Consider the following 19,929-nt stretch of genomic DNA (forward strand, 5'->3'; position numbering starts at 1 on the left):
ACTATCTCACTAACAAAACTTCTAAGTAAATTATTCTTGATGTCTATACATTCAGCTTCAGCCCACATTTGATCTACCACTCTAACTGTAGATGATATATATATATCTAGCAAATAGAAATCTTGCAGCTGTTCATACAAAAAATCATCCTCTGTATTTCCATTGAAGGTTCCACAAAGGCCCACAGTATCATCCTTCCATCGCTCATCCACTTGAAGGTAGAGCCTCAATCCTTCTCTGTCGTACAGTATCTGTAATCCGATGCTTGTCTTTACTTGAAGAAATACAGAGGAGAGTTTCCGTATTTCAAATAACTCTGGTGAGTAAAAACAGAGACTGTTGAAAAGCAAAGGAAACCTGCATTTTGTTTCTTGCCATTTCACTGGTTTTGTTCTGCATCATATTTATGTAAGTTACATTTTCTTTCTACTAAAGCCCAATTTTCCCCTAATCATTGATTTTTCACCAAACATTACATTGATTCAGACTTTAAAGAAAATAAGAAACTTAACAACAGTACTGCATTTTTGTAAAATGCTTCCAAAGTTCACCAGAATATTCATAAAGCTTAACTAAATGTAAATCAATTTAAAGATAGAAACATTGCAGACCAACACCAGCAACATATTTCCTGTACTAAAGCTTTTTGGCGGAAATTCCCAAAGACATTAAATGCACTAATTTTTCATATAAATCTCTTGTTAAAGTTAACATTGAATCTCACAGAACATTGTCACATATTCCTACACAGAATATTTGGTAACACCTTCCAGAAGGAGAGATTTAAAACTTACTGAAGCACAAAGAAATATTTTTTTTTTGTTTGTAAATCATCTGTGAGAGGGCTCCTTCCATTTATATTTACTCGAATTGTTTACAAAAGAAAGGAAAAGAAATTATGAAGTTCAAGAGTGAGAGAAAATAATTTCTCCTCAGAAAATTTAATTTGTGAAACATTTTACACAGAATATTACAAATATACCACTTCAGTACCACAACACATGCATATGCCATTAAAATACTGCCTTAGTGCTCAATAGAAGTTGTAAGTTTATATATTATTCCTTACCATCTGCATAAGGCAGGCTAATTTTGTATTGGTCATATACCAAAACATCTCCCGAATGAGTCAGAGTCACTTGTCTCTTGAGGTCCTGCTTAAGAATAAGGCTGATTGATTGGATACATGATCCATCCTGGTTCTACAAGTGAAAGCAAAACACATTTAAAAACAAACAAACAAACCTTAAGAAGGATAAAAGTTACATAAGACTGCACGTAAACCTATAATTAGTGGGGAATTGAAAATGTTCATTTGCATCTATCTTATTAGCAGACAGCATTTGTAAAACACAGCTTTACAGCTAAGTAAAAAAGCTTAGTATTTGGAATGATTTCACGTGTGTTTAGTACAGCTCAAAAGTGGGATTTGGAAAGAGAAACTAAATAATTCTTACATACCTAAGTACAAACACATCTGCAATTCATGGGACCCCCTGATTAAAGACCCACTGAGGCTAAACGAATGCTCACAAACAAGGCTGCATTATCCATAGCACTGGTGTGTGCAAAAATCAGAATTTGTACTTTAAAGTGTTCTGATATAATAGGTTTTTACAAAGCATATGTAAGACACAAAATTCCTTTAAAGGCAAACTATAATGAAAGACAGAAGCATCTTGTGAATAGTTATTTAAAATAACATTTAAAATCATTATTTCTGAGAGGAATTGTGGAGTGTGTTCATAAGCTCCCTGAATGAATATTGACAAAAGAAAGGTAGCATCACTCCAGCATACAGCATCACAACATCCAACAGACCCATCTTATTGTTACTACCATTGCTTATTCTTATTTTCATTTCAGCTCTCTAAGTCAAAATGTCACACAGAAAAAACATGGAAAGAAATACTGCATTTAAGTCTGGATGAAACATACTCCAAAAAATCCTAGCTCAACATCATCTGCCTTACTCACAACCACCCTCTTCAATGGCACTTAGTTGTCAACATTACCAAAAGCAGCTATTGACTGAAATCCTAAAAATCAAGTATTGAGACTCGTGGTGAAATTCCACAACATAAAGAAGCTACATGCCCTACAGAAGTAATTTTCACAGCAGCTTAAAAATCAAGAACTGAGGTTAACTGCTTTAATCAAAACAGAAGTTGACTATCGTGTACATCATGTACATGTTCTGTGTTAGTTATGTTGGATTTTTTTTCCAGTCAAGTTCTGAAATCAGCTGACACATAAATGATGTCCTAAACTATTTAAAATTCCTGCACATTTTATGTTACTGTAGTGATCTTCAACTAGACACCATACTATATGGGTGGAAAGCAACACAAGTCTGAAGATTACTGAATATTGAGTGTTTTTAACATACCACAGTAACAAATACACCTGCACTAAGTAACATAGAAACTAGGCAGAGAAAGGTTAACACTAATCAGTTCCTATGTAGGAGGATAGTTAGGCCAGGACTTCCACCTTTCAGAATAACTACAGGTATTTTGGCTTTTGATGCCAATAGGGAAAGAATGCTTATTAAAACACGCTTATTACTCACAGAAGAGTACCGGATTTTTCTTGAGAGAATTCATTTGATCACTGCCTTATTTTAAAAAAAGAAAAATATTCTATCACAGAGAATCAAGCATCGAGGTGGACTGAGAGATGACTTGAACTTAACTATGCCAGCATTCTGTAATTTACCTTGCTACACGCTGAAAGACGTGAGAATCCACCTTCTACTTTTTCTTTTCTAGGAAGGAATTAAGTTTCTCCCACTCCTCCTATACTCAAATCTCTTTACTATAGCTAAGACTCAGCTTATTTACATGGATTTAGTGTAGTTGGATAAAGTTAGAAGACTGTCTATTCCCTGTCATCTACAGAGGAAAGCGGGAAGCATCCAACTGCTGTTTCTTCTCTTAACCCTCCTTCACTGTAAGACCTTGTAATCATTTAAAACGTATTCAAGAACAATAACAAAAACTGGGTCGTTATTTTTGGCACACTATTTGTTCATTTTAGTCTCATCTTGATTATGCATCTTTAGTGTCTCTCAATGTCTTATATACCAAAACATACATATCTGAAACCACTTGGCAAACAGCAGTCTAGGTCTCACTGAAGGAAGAAATCTCATTGATTGGGTCTGGTCCTGAGCTGCAGTCAAGAAATGTCCATAAGAGGTGCAGGCAGCTGCACTTTTCAATCCCACTGCCTACAGTAAAGACATAATCTATGATGAAATATTAAAATGTTAAGCATTTGCAGTGCTGTAAGAGACGCTAGACAAGATGCAGCTAAAATATCCCTACCTTTGGACAGTCATACTAGCTGCAAAATTATAGCATGAATAACATCATTCACACTGCAAACAGGATGTTCAGTTCAAAAACTTACACTTTTATCTTCCTCTCACTGACTTTCACTGGGACTTGCCCAGTAGTACGGAAATGTTGCCCTACTCATTGCAAACAATTGCCAGGGCTTCAGGGATCTCCTAAGGCTACCATGTAGCTTTGACAGATGCTGAACTAGCACAGAGCAGATTATGTCAGTCCTTCAAATACCATGGACACACAAGTACACACAGTGGTGTGCAAAGATTAAAAACTACATTCAGAATTTTCCTGTCTAAATAATAGTGCAACAGTGATCTCTCACCAACAGTTGAAATGATAAAATGAAATTTTAAAATAGCAAATTAAAAAAATTACAGAAGATATTTCATCAGCTCAACCAGCTCTCCCAGACTGATAGTGAAGACAGATACCTGTATGGTGAAGCTGTGCTCTTCTAGCTTATGCTGTTCTCTTGCCTCTTTACTAAGACATTAGGTTTCTGTGCCTGTTATTCAGCAACAGCAGCTATAAATTGACAATTTTGTTGGCTTTTTAAGAAGCAAAAAATAAAATACCAACTGGTACAAGCAGCAGACCAGAAACAAGAGAACAAGCCTCCATATTATATAAATTACTGCACAATATTGACAAAAGCTTTATTATTCTTTCATGCTGAAACTAAAGGAGAAATTCTGCCTGACAATTGTTCTCTGTTCCAATGAACTGCTTCTTTCACAGCACTGCCCCTGCTAACTTTCAGCAGGTGTTTTCACAGGAATGGTGATATCTCTCAGTAAGCACTTTAAAAAAAAAAAAAAAAAAAAAAAAAAAGGAAAAAAAAAAAGTCTATATTCAGAAGATCTTCTCATCATACAAACTACAAAGCCAGCAAGGCTGTCACCTGAAACTCAGATAATGTCAAGCTGTGCTGATCTCTGGAATGATTCTCCTTCCAAAAGGTGCTTAAAGAAAATTTCACATCATTTTGAAATAACTTGTTGCCTGATGACTGTTTATGTCACCAGATCTAAGACTCTACATGACTGGATTCTTTGTGATTCAGAGAACTAAAATCTCCCTAGGTATTTTCTTTCTACATTTTTTAATCTGCTTGAATGAGATGGGACTGATAAGGTTGGGGTTTTTTTTAAAAAAAAGCACAAAATCTCGATATATCAAGAAATACGAGATTTCTGCACTACAAATCTTTTAGCTTTCCATTTCAATTCATTAATTTTTATAAATGGGAAAAATATGGTAGATGGTGCCCAGAGAACCGTAAAGCAGCTCTTCTGCCAAGTGGTAACATCTAGTTGATAAGACACTTGAATAGCTGCACTGAAGGCTCACACTCTTGCATTATAGTACTCAGACTTTTCTCACTACCCTCCCATAACTTGTACAATGATAATTTAATTAGCAGCATGCAGCCCTGGAACATATCACACAAGTCTCTGCTCCCCCACCTGGCTGTTAATGTTCAGAAAGCTTTACTCAAACCTCTTTAAAAGTCTGTACCTATCAGGGACTGATTAGGTTAGCTTTGTTGAAGGTTAAATGAAGTGTGAAGCATAGCATATAGCAAAAGCCAAAAGAACCTGGGGTTTTTTTTCACCTACAAACTGCTTGGACATGGAGACATATTAAGCAAATTCCCAAAGTCAGGGTAAACAAGACGCGAGAAATACTGCAAGGTTCTCGGTGACCTCACAAGTGCTGCAGAAAGCCAACTAATTTGATTATCGCTTCCCCCAACAAAGTTATCACCACAACAACTAAACTAAAAGGAACATTTCTGTCTGTTTTGCACACAGAAATAAGCTTTCTGTAATACAAAATGGAATGAGACACACAATGCATATCCTGCATATTACCAAGCACATATTTGCTCCAGACCTCTGTTGTCCATTGATGGGTTTTTAAACAGGTCAGGCTGAGAGGTATCTAACTGTGGGTTTCATGCTTCAACTTTCATTAGATAAAAAAAGTTCCTCAGAGTATATCTTTGGAGATCCCTTTTGCTTATCTTCAACCATATAGTACAGGATATAGCATCAATATACAACCACCTTTCTTAGGTTTCTTGAACTTTGTTGTTCAACTATTTCATCATTAAGGAAAGTTGTTGCTACTGATTATTTTTAATATATTCCATTGCAGGTAGCTTTCATTATTTTTTATTTTTAGTATTCTCCCCACTCCCCCCCAAGTTAATAAGCCCTTCAGCATATAAACATTACAAGACAGTTCTGAGCCTTACCTGTCCACAGGGAGCGTTTTGCAAGGATATGGTAAATGCCCCTGACGCACGGCTTTTTGCTAGAATATATTGACAGGTAGCTTGGAAAGTGTATTTGCGCCCATCAAAGGTCATGAAATGTGTGTCTCCTGAAACTGAGCATTCAGCTGACAAACATAAATAATGTATTGAAGTACGCAGAAAAGACAGTGTACTCTCAACAGTTACTACTGCTGTGGAGTTCATACACTCTGATACATGTTATAATTTATAAAATTGCATTCATATTATAATCAGGTACTAGGAACACAGTGAAGAAGTGATCCTTATCCTTGCTTTTGCTACAGAGTTCCTACCTGGTGCCAGGCCAAGATATCTAAACAATTTACCCTGGAGGTGACAATAACATGTAATCCTTACATTCTGGATATTTGCTTTGTGGCTCTAAAAATATTATTAGATTTGCAGAAACATTAAACACTCCCACAGTTAATTGACAACTCCAAGACCAGTGCTTGAATCTATTGGCAACCACAAGAACTATGCAAAATCCTTTTGACCTTAATCTCTTTGTAGTTTAGCTGTCCACCTGTGAAGTGGGAATAACACCCCTCATTCCACAGGCACATAAAAATAATTAACCGGTATTTGTACAATACCTAGATACTACATCTCCAGCCAACAACGCTGGGGCAGGGGGAAGAGGGGAAAGGTAATTTTGCCGTATGTCTTTCAAGTGAAGATTGCAGAGCAAACTTTACTTGAATGACAAGAATGACAATGTAGTGTCATCTACCAGAGACATGATGGTGGTGTATATGGAGACACATTAGTGCACTAAGTTGAAAGGCATATTCCTGCTCTTCAGACTATTTTAATATTTGATCTACTGTGTGCTGATGCATTTACATGTAGATAGAAATAAAAATTCAAAGTTATACAGTGAAATAGCTTTAGCTTATTAAGATCTAACAGTAATATTTTACCCAAAGTAGAAATTCAGTTATTAAATAGTTAGGTATTCAGAACTTTGACATACCTGGACATGTAAGATTTGTACAAATCCACTTTCCTCCAATGCAAGTGCTGAAATAAATAAATAAATGAAATAAATAAATGAATTAATTAATATGGAAAAAAAAGTTTCAGGCTTCTTTTCTTTTATTTGGTGAAGTACATATAGCTGTCCATAAGTTGTTTTTCCTGATTTCCTTCTATATGAAGTGGTTATGAGGCATCTTGAGTCTCACAAAAGGGTACAACAGTGCTATCACACCCAATAGAATGCCTGGGAGCTTTGGCAAGTAGTTGTCATGAGGATGCAATCAGGTGAAATTTCATCCGTGCATCCAATAACACTTTTCTTTCTTTTTAGTTCCTTGATAACCATTATAAAAGTTAAGGATTATTAAAACTGAGAAGAATAAATGCAAGCAATTTGAATCTTAATACTTTAAAAAGAAAAAAAATTGATAGGAAAAATGTTGCACATCTGCAAGCTCATCCTTTTAATCAGTTAAGTTTATCTGATAAAGACATTATCTCTTCCTACAAACTTTTCTTTCCAATGTATGAAATTAACTTAGAAATTCCCAAAAGAGCAGCTTAGTGTCATAATGACATTACACTGTTTGCATACAAGTGAGACAACAAAACCAGGAGAGAAAAAGTCAAAGTAATTCTCCTGTTAAGATTTTGAATTCTAGATTCCTTTTACTTTAAGGCAGAGTTTGAGGTGAAAAGTGTATTAAACATTACAGTATTCTCTGCAACATCTGTCATTCACTCTTATTTCACATTAATAGCTCTAGAGTTTCTTTTATCTTTCCCTTTTTTTGCAAAACATATGAAACAACAGATTATGCACATAGAAACAGTGAGTACTTATCAACTTCATTCAATTCTTAACTAAAACAGGTCTTACAAAAGTTGTCTCTCATGACCATGAAATGCTTAAGTTCACAGTGTAAAAGGAAAAATTACTAACCAGTTATTACATTCCTCATAAACCACTGAGCCTATTTCAAAGAAACTTCCATGGTAGTTACAAGGGCAGTCCGTAGGTTTGACACACAATTCATTTTCATATATTAAGCCTAGAAAAGATGAAACAAGGAAAAAATTAAATATCTGTACAAATGGCTGATGGAGCACTAAGTATACCCAAGAACAACACAAATAGTCATGTATGATAATAAAACTCTACACAATTTCTGCAGTAGTTTGATTTGAACTATATTAAATATATTATATTATGTGCACCAAGTACCAGAATTGCTTGAGATACAGTAACAATAGCAGGAATAACAAATACATAATATTGAGGTGCAGGGGAAAAAAAAACACCCATAAAGAAACAGAAAAACCAAACACACACACACACAAGCAAACAGCACACCATGCTGTTTTGAGAACCCTTGGTTTCTTTTTTGACACATTTACAGATTTTTGCTTTTATGTTTTAAGGTACTGTTTGGTCTTTATTTTATTATAATGTTGTTTTTTTTTACTTGTGGGAGGTTTTGTGTATGTTCCATTCTAAGAGATTCAAGAACTGAAAGGCTTTCCCAGGCCATAAATGTGTGACAAAGAAGTTATAAATCATCAGGGTATGTCTAAGAGGCAGGACTGTTCAGCCTGGAGATGAGAAGGCTGCGTGAAGACCTCATAGCAGCCTTCCAGTATCTGAAGGGGGGCTATAGGGATGCTGAGGATGGACTATTCATTAGGGACTGTAGTGACAGGACAAGGGGTAATGGGTTGAAACTTAAACAGAAGGAGTTCAGATTGGATATGAGGAGGAATTTCTTTACTGTAAGGGTGGTGAGGCACTGGAATGGGTTGCCCAGAGAATATGTGTTCAAGGCCAGGTTGGACAGAGCCTTGGGTGGCATGGTTTAGTGTGAGGTGTCCCTGCCCACAGCAGGGGGGTTGGAACTAGATGATCTTAAGGTCCTTTCCAACCCTAACTATTCTATGATTCAATGATTCAGCATATAACTTTCTCTGACCTCTTTTAGATAGAATTATGTACCCAAGAGAAGCCAGCAACAAGGATAAAACTGGACATCAGAGTATATTTTGGTAACAAGGGTGAAGTTTTGCTACAGGATGCATTGGTAAATACCTCACTTGCCGTAACTACACAACAGCAGAAGAATATCAATATCAAAACCTGTTTCTGGCCGCATGAATGAGTTTTAGTCATGTCACATTTCTGAGATCTCCTAAACACCTGACCTTGCAGTCATTCTTCAGGGTGAAAAAGAACCCAAACCAAACCATAAACTCAGCCAAATCTAAAGGCAAACAAAGCACACCAGAAAAAAAAATAACTTGCCAAAATACCACCAGACTGAGGAAGATGGCTGTCTGTTAACAACAGCACAAACCCAATTTTTCATTCAAATGGTCGAGTTCTACAGCTAGAATGTGGATCTGCGCTGAAACCTATTCCCACTTGCTAAGGGGAGGAAAAGGCATTTGTCAGTTACAAGCAAAACAAGGTTATTCATCCACATGCTCTGCACTGGCTTTATAAAGAGCTCCTGTGAGTGCCTTAATCTAGCCCCTAACTTTGGGCGATAGCAATCAGAATGTTACATGGCATTATATAATATATACTTGAGAAGCGAAACTTACCATCCGGACAGTAACATCCATCAATGCAAGGAAGTTCACTGTCAATGCACTGTGATTTTTGATGACATGAAACAGGGCAACAGTTGATGCATTCATTGTAGGTCAAGGGTTCAGCACATGTAATCACTGAAAAATAGAAACAGATAGAGACCATGTCTGCCAAAGCAGCGTTCAAGGCCAGGTTGAACAGAGCCTTGGGTGACACTGTCTAGTGTGAGGCATCCCTGGCTGTGGTAGTGGGGTTGGACCTCTGTGATCTTAAGGTCCTTTCCAACCCTAACTATTCTATGATTCTGTAAATAGGAAAGTACTGTGTTTCTGACTCAGAACTTAAAATAGACTGCAGATATTTATTTCAGGTATTTACTTTTTGATAAGTCAATTGGGTATCTGTTGTCTAGAACAATGAAACAATGGCTTTAATAAAACACACAAACACACAATATACATATGTTCACATTCTGCCCATTAAAGATGCACTGAGAACGAATAATCTTCAATTAAGCCAAGGAAAACTCAGGGAACTTTCTCACTATAGAGCTATTTAGATACTCAGACCAGCATAGGAAATAGCAGAATATCCAATAACAAATATTTTTGGAAACATGGAAGGAAACCTGCTGTCATGAATGATATAATAGTTCTGGTCCTGTGTTCCAGACAGGCAAACAAATCGGATGATCTCTTTCAAATTTACTTTCTGTGATTTCTAAGATTATGTCTTATACAAGAGTAATTCAAGTTCATTTTTAAACACTCATGACAAATTTTATGTATGAGAAATCCATGAAGACTTTGACAATATTTGAAAGAGTAGCTCTATGAAAAAACAAATGGTTAATCATCCTAAAGAATCTCTGATGTTTTAGTAAGAAGGTTCTTAAAACACATTCTAATAAGCTTAGTGCTTTAAATACATTCAGTACAAATTACACATATAAAAAAAGCCTTGAATTCAGTCCATATTTACGTTTTCAGTGAGAGCTATGTGAGTTCGAAATAGGAGAAAGGACAAAGAGGTAAAAGTATGAATACTTTTAAAAATACAACTATTAAGCAGTCTTTCCAAGTACAAAAGCATCTTCATACCACACTGCTGAAAGTGCATTCGCCATCCATGAAGTGGCTTTCCTGCTTGGGCACATGCTCTGGCATACTCAGTTAATGCTCGACACCAAGTTGCATTATCAACTGCTGACCTTACACAAATAAAAATTGACATATTATTTTCTTCCTACATTCAAACATGTCTTCATAACCTCATGAATACTCCTGCATTGTTTTTGAATCTACTTTAATAATGTTCTAAAGAACTGTGCTGTTTGTCTAGGTTAAAAGTGTTAAATGGCACAGTTGAAGACAAGTTATCAATAAATCTGAGACCTGATACTAACTTCCTGAATAAATCCATGGAAGTCAGAGATAGAGCAGTGTTAAGAGACCTGAATAAAGGCCTTGATTTTTACAAAAGGAAACACACTGTTAAGAAAACTCACAAGTGTGAAGTTTCCACCAGTGAGTCACCATGGTACAAGAAATGAAAATTATCTTCTGTCCTGCCTGTTAACTTAACTAGTTAAAACTGCTTGAACAAGGAGGTTAGCAGGTCGTAAAATGATAGCATAAAATCAGATAGTAATCAAATTCCTCTTTTCATTGGATTAACATATGGCTTGTGAATGACAAACTGACCTATGCACCATTACTGTTCATTAAGGTTAGAAACACTAATGATTTTGCACACTTAGAATCAAAACAGATGCCATATTCAAGGGCAGGTAGGCTAACAAGTTAGGAAAATATCTGGGCCTGATTTTGGTCATCCTTATACCAAAGAAAACAGGAACAACTCCACAGGAATTTCTGGCAGTAAAACAAGAAGTAAACCAGAAAGGCAATATAAAAGACTTAGATGAAAAAACATGCAGAAAAAGACACAAATTAGTCTTGTTAACATTTACAATTCATTCTCATGGTAAAAGGACAATGTTTTTTGAAATAGTTTTGGAACTACCCAAAAACATTTACTTACATGCAGAGATCATTGGTGCAGCTAGCCATAAAAGGAAGAGGACTCACATATTCACGACATGTTTCAAATGGGGGATGTAACAGGATATTACACAGCTTGTATGCCCTCTGAAATGAATAAGATAGCTGTTGTGAAGAGAAGGTTTTAAAAAATAAACCTAAGCAGAACAGAAGACTATGGTAAATCAGAACAGCCATCTTAGTCTGTGACTAGGAATCACTTTCATCTCATCAAGAAGCAGTGGCTAGCAACACTGCTGTCCATGCCAGAGTATTCTTCTATCCGAGGTCATAAGAGTAGTAGTAAAATATATCCATTCCCCAAGAAAGGCATAGGCCACGTTGCAGCTAAGCCCAGATGATGTGAAATAGTCTTCATTTTAGTCAAATTACAGAGTGAAAAGCAATAGAAATAAAACATGTATGGCATCAACTTTAGAATCATAGAATCACCTAGTCTGGAAAAGACCTTTAAGTTCAAGTCCAACCATTACCCCAGCACTGCCAAGTTCACCACTAAACCATGTTACTGAGGGCCTCATCTACATGATTTCTGAACACTTCCAGGGATGGTGATTCTACCACTTCTCTGGGTAGCCTGTTCCAGTGGCTGACAACCTTTTCAGTGAAGAACTTCTACATAATATCTAATCCAAACCTCCCTTGGTGCAGCTTGAGGCTGTTACCTCTTGTCCTATCACTTGTTACTTGGGAAAAGAGACTGACCCTTACTTTGCTACAACCTCCTGTCAGGTAGTTGTAGAGAGCAATAAAGTTCCTCCTGAGCCTTCTCCAGACTAAACAACTCCAGTTCCCTCAGCCATTCCTCATCAGATGTATTCTCCAGACCCTTCACCAGCTTTGCTCCTTTCTGGATCTGCTCCAGCACCTCAATGTCTTTCTTGTAGTGAGGGGTCCAGAACTGAACACAGTATTCAAGGTGCAGCCAAGTACAGGGTGATAATCATTGCCCTGGCCCTGCTGGCTATGCTATTGCTGACACAGGCCAGGATGCTGCTGGCCTTCTTGGCTGCCTGGGCACACTGCAAGCTCATGTTCGTCCACCAGTCATTACCCTCAGGTCCCTTTCTGCCAAACAGCTTTCCAGCCCCTCTTCCCCCAGCCTGTAGTGTTGCATGGGATTGTTGTGGCCCAAATGCAGGAGCCACACTTTGCCTTGTTGATCCTCACACCATTAGCCACAGACCATCAGTCCAGCCTGCCCAGATTCCTCTGCAGAGCCTTCCTATCCTCCAGCAGATCAACACTCCCACCCAACTTAGTGTCATCCACAAATTTACTGAGGGTGCACTCAATGCTTTGAAACTTTAGTTTTAGAGGACTTCATTTCAAGGTTATGTCTTGAAAATATTACTTAAAAGGATAATCTGCTTGACTGTGATGGACAAAAGTAAGAATAATTTTTAAACACTGGCAAATAAACTGTGATCTCATTCTGGTTTTGCTTACTTGCTTCTTTCCATCATTCCTAAGGGAAGAAATAGGAACCAGCTCTAGAATGCACCCATACTTTACAACTTTTCACCCATTTAAGTTCCCAGACTCAAACAATTCTATTGGTTGCTATACAGACAATATAATATTTGAAAGTCAAGAATGAAACACAGAATTGGGGCAAAAGGAGAAGAAAAAGGAAGCTCTTCTGCAGCAATCATTTAAATACATTTCTCCAAAGAGGAACTGTGAATATTTTCAGTCTCCTTCAAAGCAAGAAAAAATCTCACTCTAATTAGAATCACCAACTATTGCAATAATCCTTTTGTGTTGATCCAAACCTGTAGAGATTCATGGCTTTGTCTCAGGCAGGGTGGCTCATTGAGAAGAGATTTATCCCAGCTGGGTGCTCCTTGTGGAGGATTTTCCTGCCAGCTCTCTACGAATTCCGTTACATCGTCTGTCAGTTTTCCTAAACAAGACACACACACATACACACAGTGACTTGGAAGAACAACAGCATTTCTATATGATTTCCCAGAGAAACATCTCAATAATCTAAACACCACCTGAAGCAGAGTGTGCCAAACCCTTCCTATAACTAAATGAATCAACTGTTAGTCTGATGACAATCTGGTCCTTTAAAGAAACTCAAAAATACTTTTAGAAAGGACTATAATAGGAAGGCTCTAAAATGGAGGAAAAGCTTAAATAGGCATTTTGGCAAGGAAGGGCTTTAAGAGAGCAGGACTGTTCCTGCTAAATTCCTTGAATGGAAGACAGGAAAGAAGATGTGACAAACTGTATGTGCATACATAGGTCTACACTGATACTTTATATGAACTCCTAAAAGAGCGTCTAAAACCCAGGAAAGATGAGGGTAACAAAGTAATTTTCTACATCAATGAAAAAAGGTGTGACTTTTTCATATAAGTATGTCTACACTAGTGTTAAACTAGCTAAGGAAGGTATGATCCATCATAGACAAATAGTGACATTGATTACTGCTTGCAACACCCACAAATGCGTATCTTGACATATCTGTATTACTACTGCTCCCCAAGCTAATTGGACAAAGCTTGTATGCAGTGTAGCAACTCATGCTACAATCCCAGCTTTATGTGACTGAGATATCCTAGAGAAAGGTGGGAGGGTAAAGTCTCTGAAGGCAATGGGGAAAATGAACTATTGATCTTGCTATTAAGTTAAACATTTTGATTTAGTGAGCAAACTATTCAATGGGGGTAAGGACTGGTAATAGCACAGGGCTGATGTTTTCTGAAATTGAGTGGCTCTCAATACAAGAAACCTACCACATATAATCTGAGTGTTGAAGCAGTACTCTACAGAAATATCCTAATCTTAAAGAGGAGATGCAAAAATTTAAACAGCCCAAAGCAAAGATTTCGAGAAGTTTTTATCACCTAGCTTGAGATACCTTTCAAGGGGTCTGATTTCCAACCCCACCCCCTTCCAGTTCTTTATGCTTTATAGAGGTCTTCACTCAGTATTTACTGAAAGCCAAGCCTCTTGGAAGTGTCTGAAAGTTGGTACTGAATGATCACTGGCCACTTCTGAAAGTGTTAGCATGAATGAAAAGCTAGACCAAAAAAGGTTTCTCTTGTCTTCACTGACTTTATTTAGCAATGAAAATTATTGATTTGTTTCCAATATCTATATCTCAGACTTTCACAGGCTGAAAAATTGCTAAGAGGGCAGTAGACATTTAAAAATAGATTTTACATTTCAGGTCCCAAAACAATGAAGTACAAACATTATTGTAAGTAAGTGAGTAAGACAGCTTTTTAAAGATCTTTCTCCCCATAGCTCCATCTGTATTGAAATTGTCCCTTTTCACTAACAGCATCATCTACCATTTTAGAAGTTGCCCATCATAAATTCAATTAGCATTACAATCAAAAACTAAGCAAAGTAACATATTTTTACCTGAAAAAACCCTCCAGAAACCACAAAACCAAAAAACAAAGAAAAAAACCCAACCAACCAAACAAATAAAAAACAAAACAAAACAAATAATAACCCAAACAACAACCACCACCAAGCAACACAAGGGGGAATATTTTAAATACTCACCATAACTAGTTTCAAGATCATCCTGCAGGATAGCATTATTATTCCCACACAGTCCCTGTGTTTTGCCCAGGTATTCTGGTGCCATTTTGATATACAGTGCAGATGTACCATCCCAAGCCAGAGTAAAACCATTCTGGTGCCTGACTAGGAAGTATCCAGCTAGTTTCTGGATGTGTAAGTTTCCGATAATATAAGGTAATTGTACTCTGAAATGACACAGAAACAAAACCAACTTCGCATAAGAATATCACCATTACAAATAAATTACTTGCTGATTTAATGACTCACTCATGCATCTGAAAAACCCTGATATAAATATGGAGTTAACTCCACTAAAAGAGATGAAGCTGCAAATAGCTGCAAAAACCAAAGGATGAATGTCAATGGCACCACTTCCTAATACTGTATACTGCTTACTTACATATCACCTTCCTCAGACACTGCTCTGTAGACTGGGAGTATTGCTGTGGTCTGGATACTTACTTTGAGCTACCAACAAATAAGTGATCTAGTTTACATCTCTGTTATCAAAACATTACCATGAGATTAATTCCAGTGTAACTACAGCATCAGAAACATGAGTGCAATTACCCAAATCCTTTATAGGTGACTTCAGTGCTCATCTTTATCTGTTCATCTCCAGAAAAGAATAAACTAATGGACCGTTTGCAGGAATAAGGAGAAGAATGGCAGTCAGGATCATTATTCACCTGCCAAATAAAACCACTAGTGTCAAAGTCAAAGATTTTAACCAAATTCTTTGTAATCCACATTATACAATTAATACTCCCATTCCCACTGTCAGCATGTGAACAAGTAGTTTGGTCCCCAAAAAGATGAGTACAATTAGCACTCTTCTTGGAGTGGTCTTTTCATGGCAGCAGCAGGCTTTGGAAGTACATGCACCAGTTTTCTTCCAGCTGTTTATGCTATTGTAACTGGTAGGATACATCATGTTAGAATTATATCAACATTTCATTCTAGAACACCATACTACCATCTCAAGTTATCTTTAATATCTTAAAATTAATGCATTATTAGCATGTTCAACAACAGTTAAAAGGAATGTAGAAGCACAGACCCTTACCTGTATGGAAAAACTCTGTTCATCTAATTCAGTATGTCTCACAAGCACGTATGTGGATTTCCCAGAAAAATAATAATAGAGTCCATCAAAAGTTTCAAAATTATATTGACCCCATGTTCTGCATATATGATCTCTTTCAGCACCTGTGTTATATACTAACAAAAGGAGAGTCACTTGAGACATAGTGCTGGTTTTTAGATTCAACCTGCAGTTGAGATGTAATAGTATATGTGTTATGTTGTGAAATACCAACACAGAAAAGAAAGGGAGGGAAAAATAGTACAGCATGAAGGATCCTTTTGGTAGTGGGCAGTTATTCTTTAGCACTGGGAATCCAAGTACAATCCCAGAAACCCAGTTCATTTTCTCCATTTACACACCTGTCTGGCATCTTGGTCCAGTTGCATTAAATCGACTGCAGTTGCACAGCAGTCTGTTGACACATTCTCCTCCATTAAAACATGTAAGTGAATCTGAGTGGAAAAAACAAGGCATGTTAGATATAAATTATGCTAATTTGTATTCTTAAAACCGAGTTCTGTCACTGAATGCAATCCACGAATGACAGGAGACGTCAGCTTATCATTTAAATGTCCAGGAAAATCCCACAGGCCTCCACAAACAGGAAGCATACTGCAAAAGCTTTACCTCAAGAAATACAGCCAGATGAAGTAAATCTATTGCACATTTACAGAAGCCAAATCAAGTGGTGACATGAATTAGTCCCCTAAGCAATGAATAGAGGAAGTGAACAAGTATTACACATCAAAAAATGTCTATATCCTTATATAAAAGACTGCTACAAATAACACTTCATGGATAAGCTCTACCAGGATGAGAATGTACTGCCCTGAAAAAACACCAGCTGTAAATTTCTGAGCTGCCGGTCCTCCTTCATCTTGCAACTTTCAAGTGTACCAACCGCAAACATTTTCCATAAAGACACAGGCCACTTCTCTTTTTTCTTATTTTATTAGAGGAATGCTTAAGTACAGCAAGCCTACTGTACAGAAAGCAAGCTCCCTGACTCACAAACAGGTTTCGGTTTGTGAAAGAAAGGTATTGGATTATTTACTTCTTATTTTCCCTGGAAGATCCCCTTTAAAATCTGAAAAACAAGTTTTCACAGTCTAAGGAAAGATGTGCAAAAGCAGAAACAAAATTTCTTGCTACTAGATTTACACTTTCTGATTAAATGCTTTTCTAACAATTGTAATATATTCGCTTATTTTTCTAACATTAGATCTTTTAGAACTTAAGTCTCTTTAGGAAAGCATTTGATTTCTAACAACTGAATTAGGAATTGTTGTGTTTGTTTAACAGAAACTGAGATAGTATTTGTTGCAGACAAGTTTCTCACAACAAATTTTTTCAGGAAGAAGCAAACTAAAGACTCAGCCTTCTTGTTCTCTTTATAAACACCATCATTCTTGAAAAAATATCTCTTATATGAATTTTTGAGTAGTGTTCTGAAAACCAGAAATCACGAAAATTATATTTTCTTCCATTTCAGTAAAACCCTCACTTATGAAACATCACGCACGCACAAAAGTCCTGACGTACCTAGAGTACATCCAGCCTTTTGAGAAAGCTTTGCTAAAAAGGGTTTGAAGCTTTGTTGCAGGCAAAATAAAACAAGATCCATTACTTACAATCCAAGTAAACTCTAACTGAGTTAGTCTTGACAGTTAGACTTTAGATTTGCTTTATGATTCATAGTCCACACCATCTTTAAGTTTTGTTCTCACTTTTGGCATTCGCTAAACACAGACATCAAAAGCAGATTCTGAACTACTTTACAGAATAACTGAAATGCTTTTTTTATAAATTGATTGCAAGGAAAAAAATGTTTTCTAAGAGGTCAAGATTTGACCATTGACATCCTACTGCTCTTAAACGAATGCTGAAATCTTGATTCCAGTAATAGCAACAGAAAAATAAATCAGTTTCTGGGGTTGTATTCTCCCTACTGATTCTTCTCCCCTCTTCTACAAGCTTGTTTTATTGCTGGCTTACCAATGCAAATTTCCTCCCAACATCTTTTATAGCACAGTTTGCTTTGCCAGCATCAGAAAACATCAAGAGAAGCACCATTACAGAAGCCAGTGAGCCATACTTTCTTACTAAAGCCTTTAAATACACTAAAATAATCCAAAAGCAAGTTGCACATGGAGAGTGTCCTGTGAGTGTTTCCTACCCCAAAGCAAGTAAACCTTTGAGAAGAATGAGAAACAGCATTTTTAAGAAGATGCTACAAACATTCTCCAGCTCCTACTTTAGCTTGAGCAAGACTTCCAAATGCTTCTTAAAATCCTCACCTGGCTTGCAAGTATCTACCACACACAAATTACTTTCATATGTACACGCCAAGTAATAGTGCACCCAAAATTTAGTTCACATGCAAACTAGTCAGAATTTATGGATAGACTGATGTTAAGACTGCTTTTTGTGTGGCTACCTCCATCAGCAGCAGCAGCTGGTTTTCCCAAGTGTGGTCAATGTAGAAGTTTAATGAGGAAAAAGGTCATATTTGAAGTTCTTTTGGCTTTCTGAGATCCTAGAAACTTAGAGAAATAAGCTCTATGCTCACAACTACCTATGTTAGAAAGAGGAAGACTTCAAGAAATTTACAGTGTACCATAATTAAAAAAGAAAGCTTACATGCTCATCTACTTTAGGCCATGTGATTTTATAAAATATTATCTTCAGTTATAGTTTATAGAACACTTCCTTACTGAGTTCTGCCAAAATCTGTCAATAGAGTTCATTAATGTTTATTTAGCCATTTTCATTAATGTATTGCAAATACATTATAAATATTAATTACTTACATGAAGACTTTTGAAATACCCAATAAATTTTGATTCCTTTATTTTCAAAACACACCATTGCTCCCCCACCCCAAAAGCAAAAGAAAAAGAGACCATGCAGAGAAGAACCAGGCAGGTGGACAAAGAGAACACTCCTTTGCCTAGCTACCCCAAATACACAGCTCCTTTCCCTGCCCAAGCAGCATGTGTTCAATTTAAAAACTAATGCAAGCACCATGTAGAAAGGTCCCTATTTATTCGGACTGAGCCATCTCATTTACATACTCACAGGGACCACTCTTGTCACTAATGCAAGAGCTTTATTCCTCTTGTCGAGAGAGGCAGACATCGATCTCTTTCATCTCAAGTGTTGCGAGACCTGTGTAATCAGAGATCATGTCTCTGTTCTTTGCTTCTGTAGGAATATTCCTGTCCAGTTACAATAATGTGCAATTCAACTTCAAGTCATGTTCCATGTAGCTGTAGAGGAAGTTATCCCCCTTTTGATGTTTCAGGTTGAATGATTCCCCTTTAAGCATGGCTCAGGTAACCTACTTCAAGCCACATTTATTCAGATTGTGAAGTCAGCTGATCTGGGGACCCTTGCTGTCACTGGAAAGGATCTCATTGGCTCCCTTTTAGAGTTAGTTGATTATGAATTGGAAATTAAATAACTATGAGTATTTTCTTCTTTATGAAGTTCTCTTCTGTCTATGCATATATGATTCCAAGAAAATATGACAAATATAGTTCTTGTATTTATCTCCCTTTTTACATCACTGCAGAATATCTTTCACTACACTGCGCAGAAGAGCTCTGTGTGTGAACCATAGGTATCCTTAACCAGGTAACAAGTGGAATATGGCATTGACTCAGATCACATTTAGTGCTCTTCCTACTGTAAACAATGTGGCCTTTTTTAATTATCCAGTTCTGCTCAACTAACACAGGAACACTTCCTCAGGTATCCAGAATAAAGATCCTGTAACAGTTCACTCTGTCATTGAAGAAATATAAGCTCCCTAAATAAGTTAACCTATATGATCATAGCAGAAGTTTAGGTCCCTTCTAGAGACATGAGAAATGTTTTGACATCTGCAGAAAGGTAATAAACATCTAGAGTAAGTGAAGGTTAAAATTAGGAAAGGTCATGGCAGAATATTGTGTCCTTCGTTTACCTGAAAGTGACCTCTATTAAAAAGTCCTTAGCTTTTC

At 36.8% G+C, this 19,929-nt stretch overlaps 1 protein-coding gene across 1 annotated transcript in view; it reads right to left on the bottom strand.

Moving 5' to 3' along the window:
- Positions 1-19,929, bottom strand: part of OTOG (otogelin) — a 98,858-nt gene that overhangs the window by 72,089 nt on the left and 6,840 nt on the right. Inside the window, exons 3-15 of the mRNA XM_061380423.1 lie at positions 16,285-16,377; positions 15,905-16,059; positions 15,409-15,527; positions 14,818-15,023; positions 13,065-13,195; positions 11,270-11,376; positions 10,327-10,436; positions 9,238-9,363; positions 7,583-7,691; positions 6,635-6,681; positions 5,617-5,762; positions 1,070-1,202; positions 139-316 (exon numbers count right to left, since the gene is read on the bottom strand). Of these exons, the coding sequence (XP_061236407.1) occupies positions 139-316; positions 1,070-1,202; positions 5,617-5,762; positions 6,635-6,681; positions 7,583-7,691; positions 9,238-9,363; positions 10,327-10,436; positions 11,270-11,376; positions 13,065-13,195; positions 14,818-15,023; positions 15,409-15,527; positions 15,905-16,059; positions 16,285-16,377 (1,660 nt within the window). The remainder of the gene's footprint in view (positions 1-138; positions 317-1,069; positions 1,203-5,616; positions 5,763-6,634; positions 6,682-7,582; positions 7,692-9,237; positions 9,364-10,326; positions 10,437-11,269; positions 11,377-13,064; positions 13,196-14,817; positions 15,024-15,408; positions 15,528-15,904; positions 16,060-16,284; positions 16,378-19,929) is intronic.

The sequence above is a fragment of the Neopsephotus bourkii genome, unplaced genomic scaffold (assembly GCF_033783945.1).
Source record: "Neopsephotus bourkii isolate Nb327-2 ecotype Australia unplaced genomic scaffold, CSIRO-AGI_Nbou_v1 NB_1792, whole genome shotgun sequence".
In the NCBI taxonomy this organism is placed as follows: Eukaryota; Metazoa; Chordata; class Aves; order Psittaciformes; family Psittacidae; genus Neopsephotus; species Neopsephotus bourkii.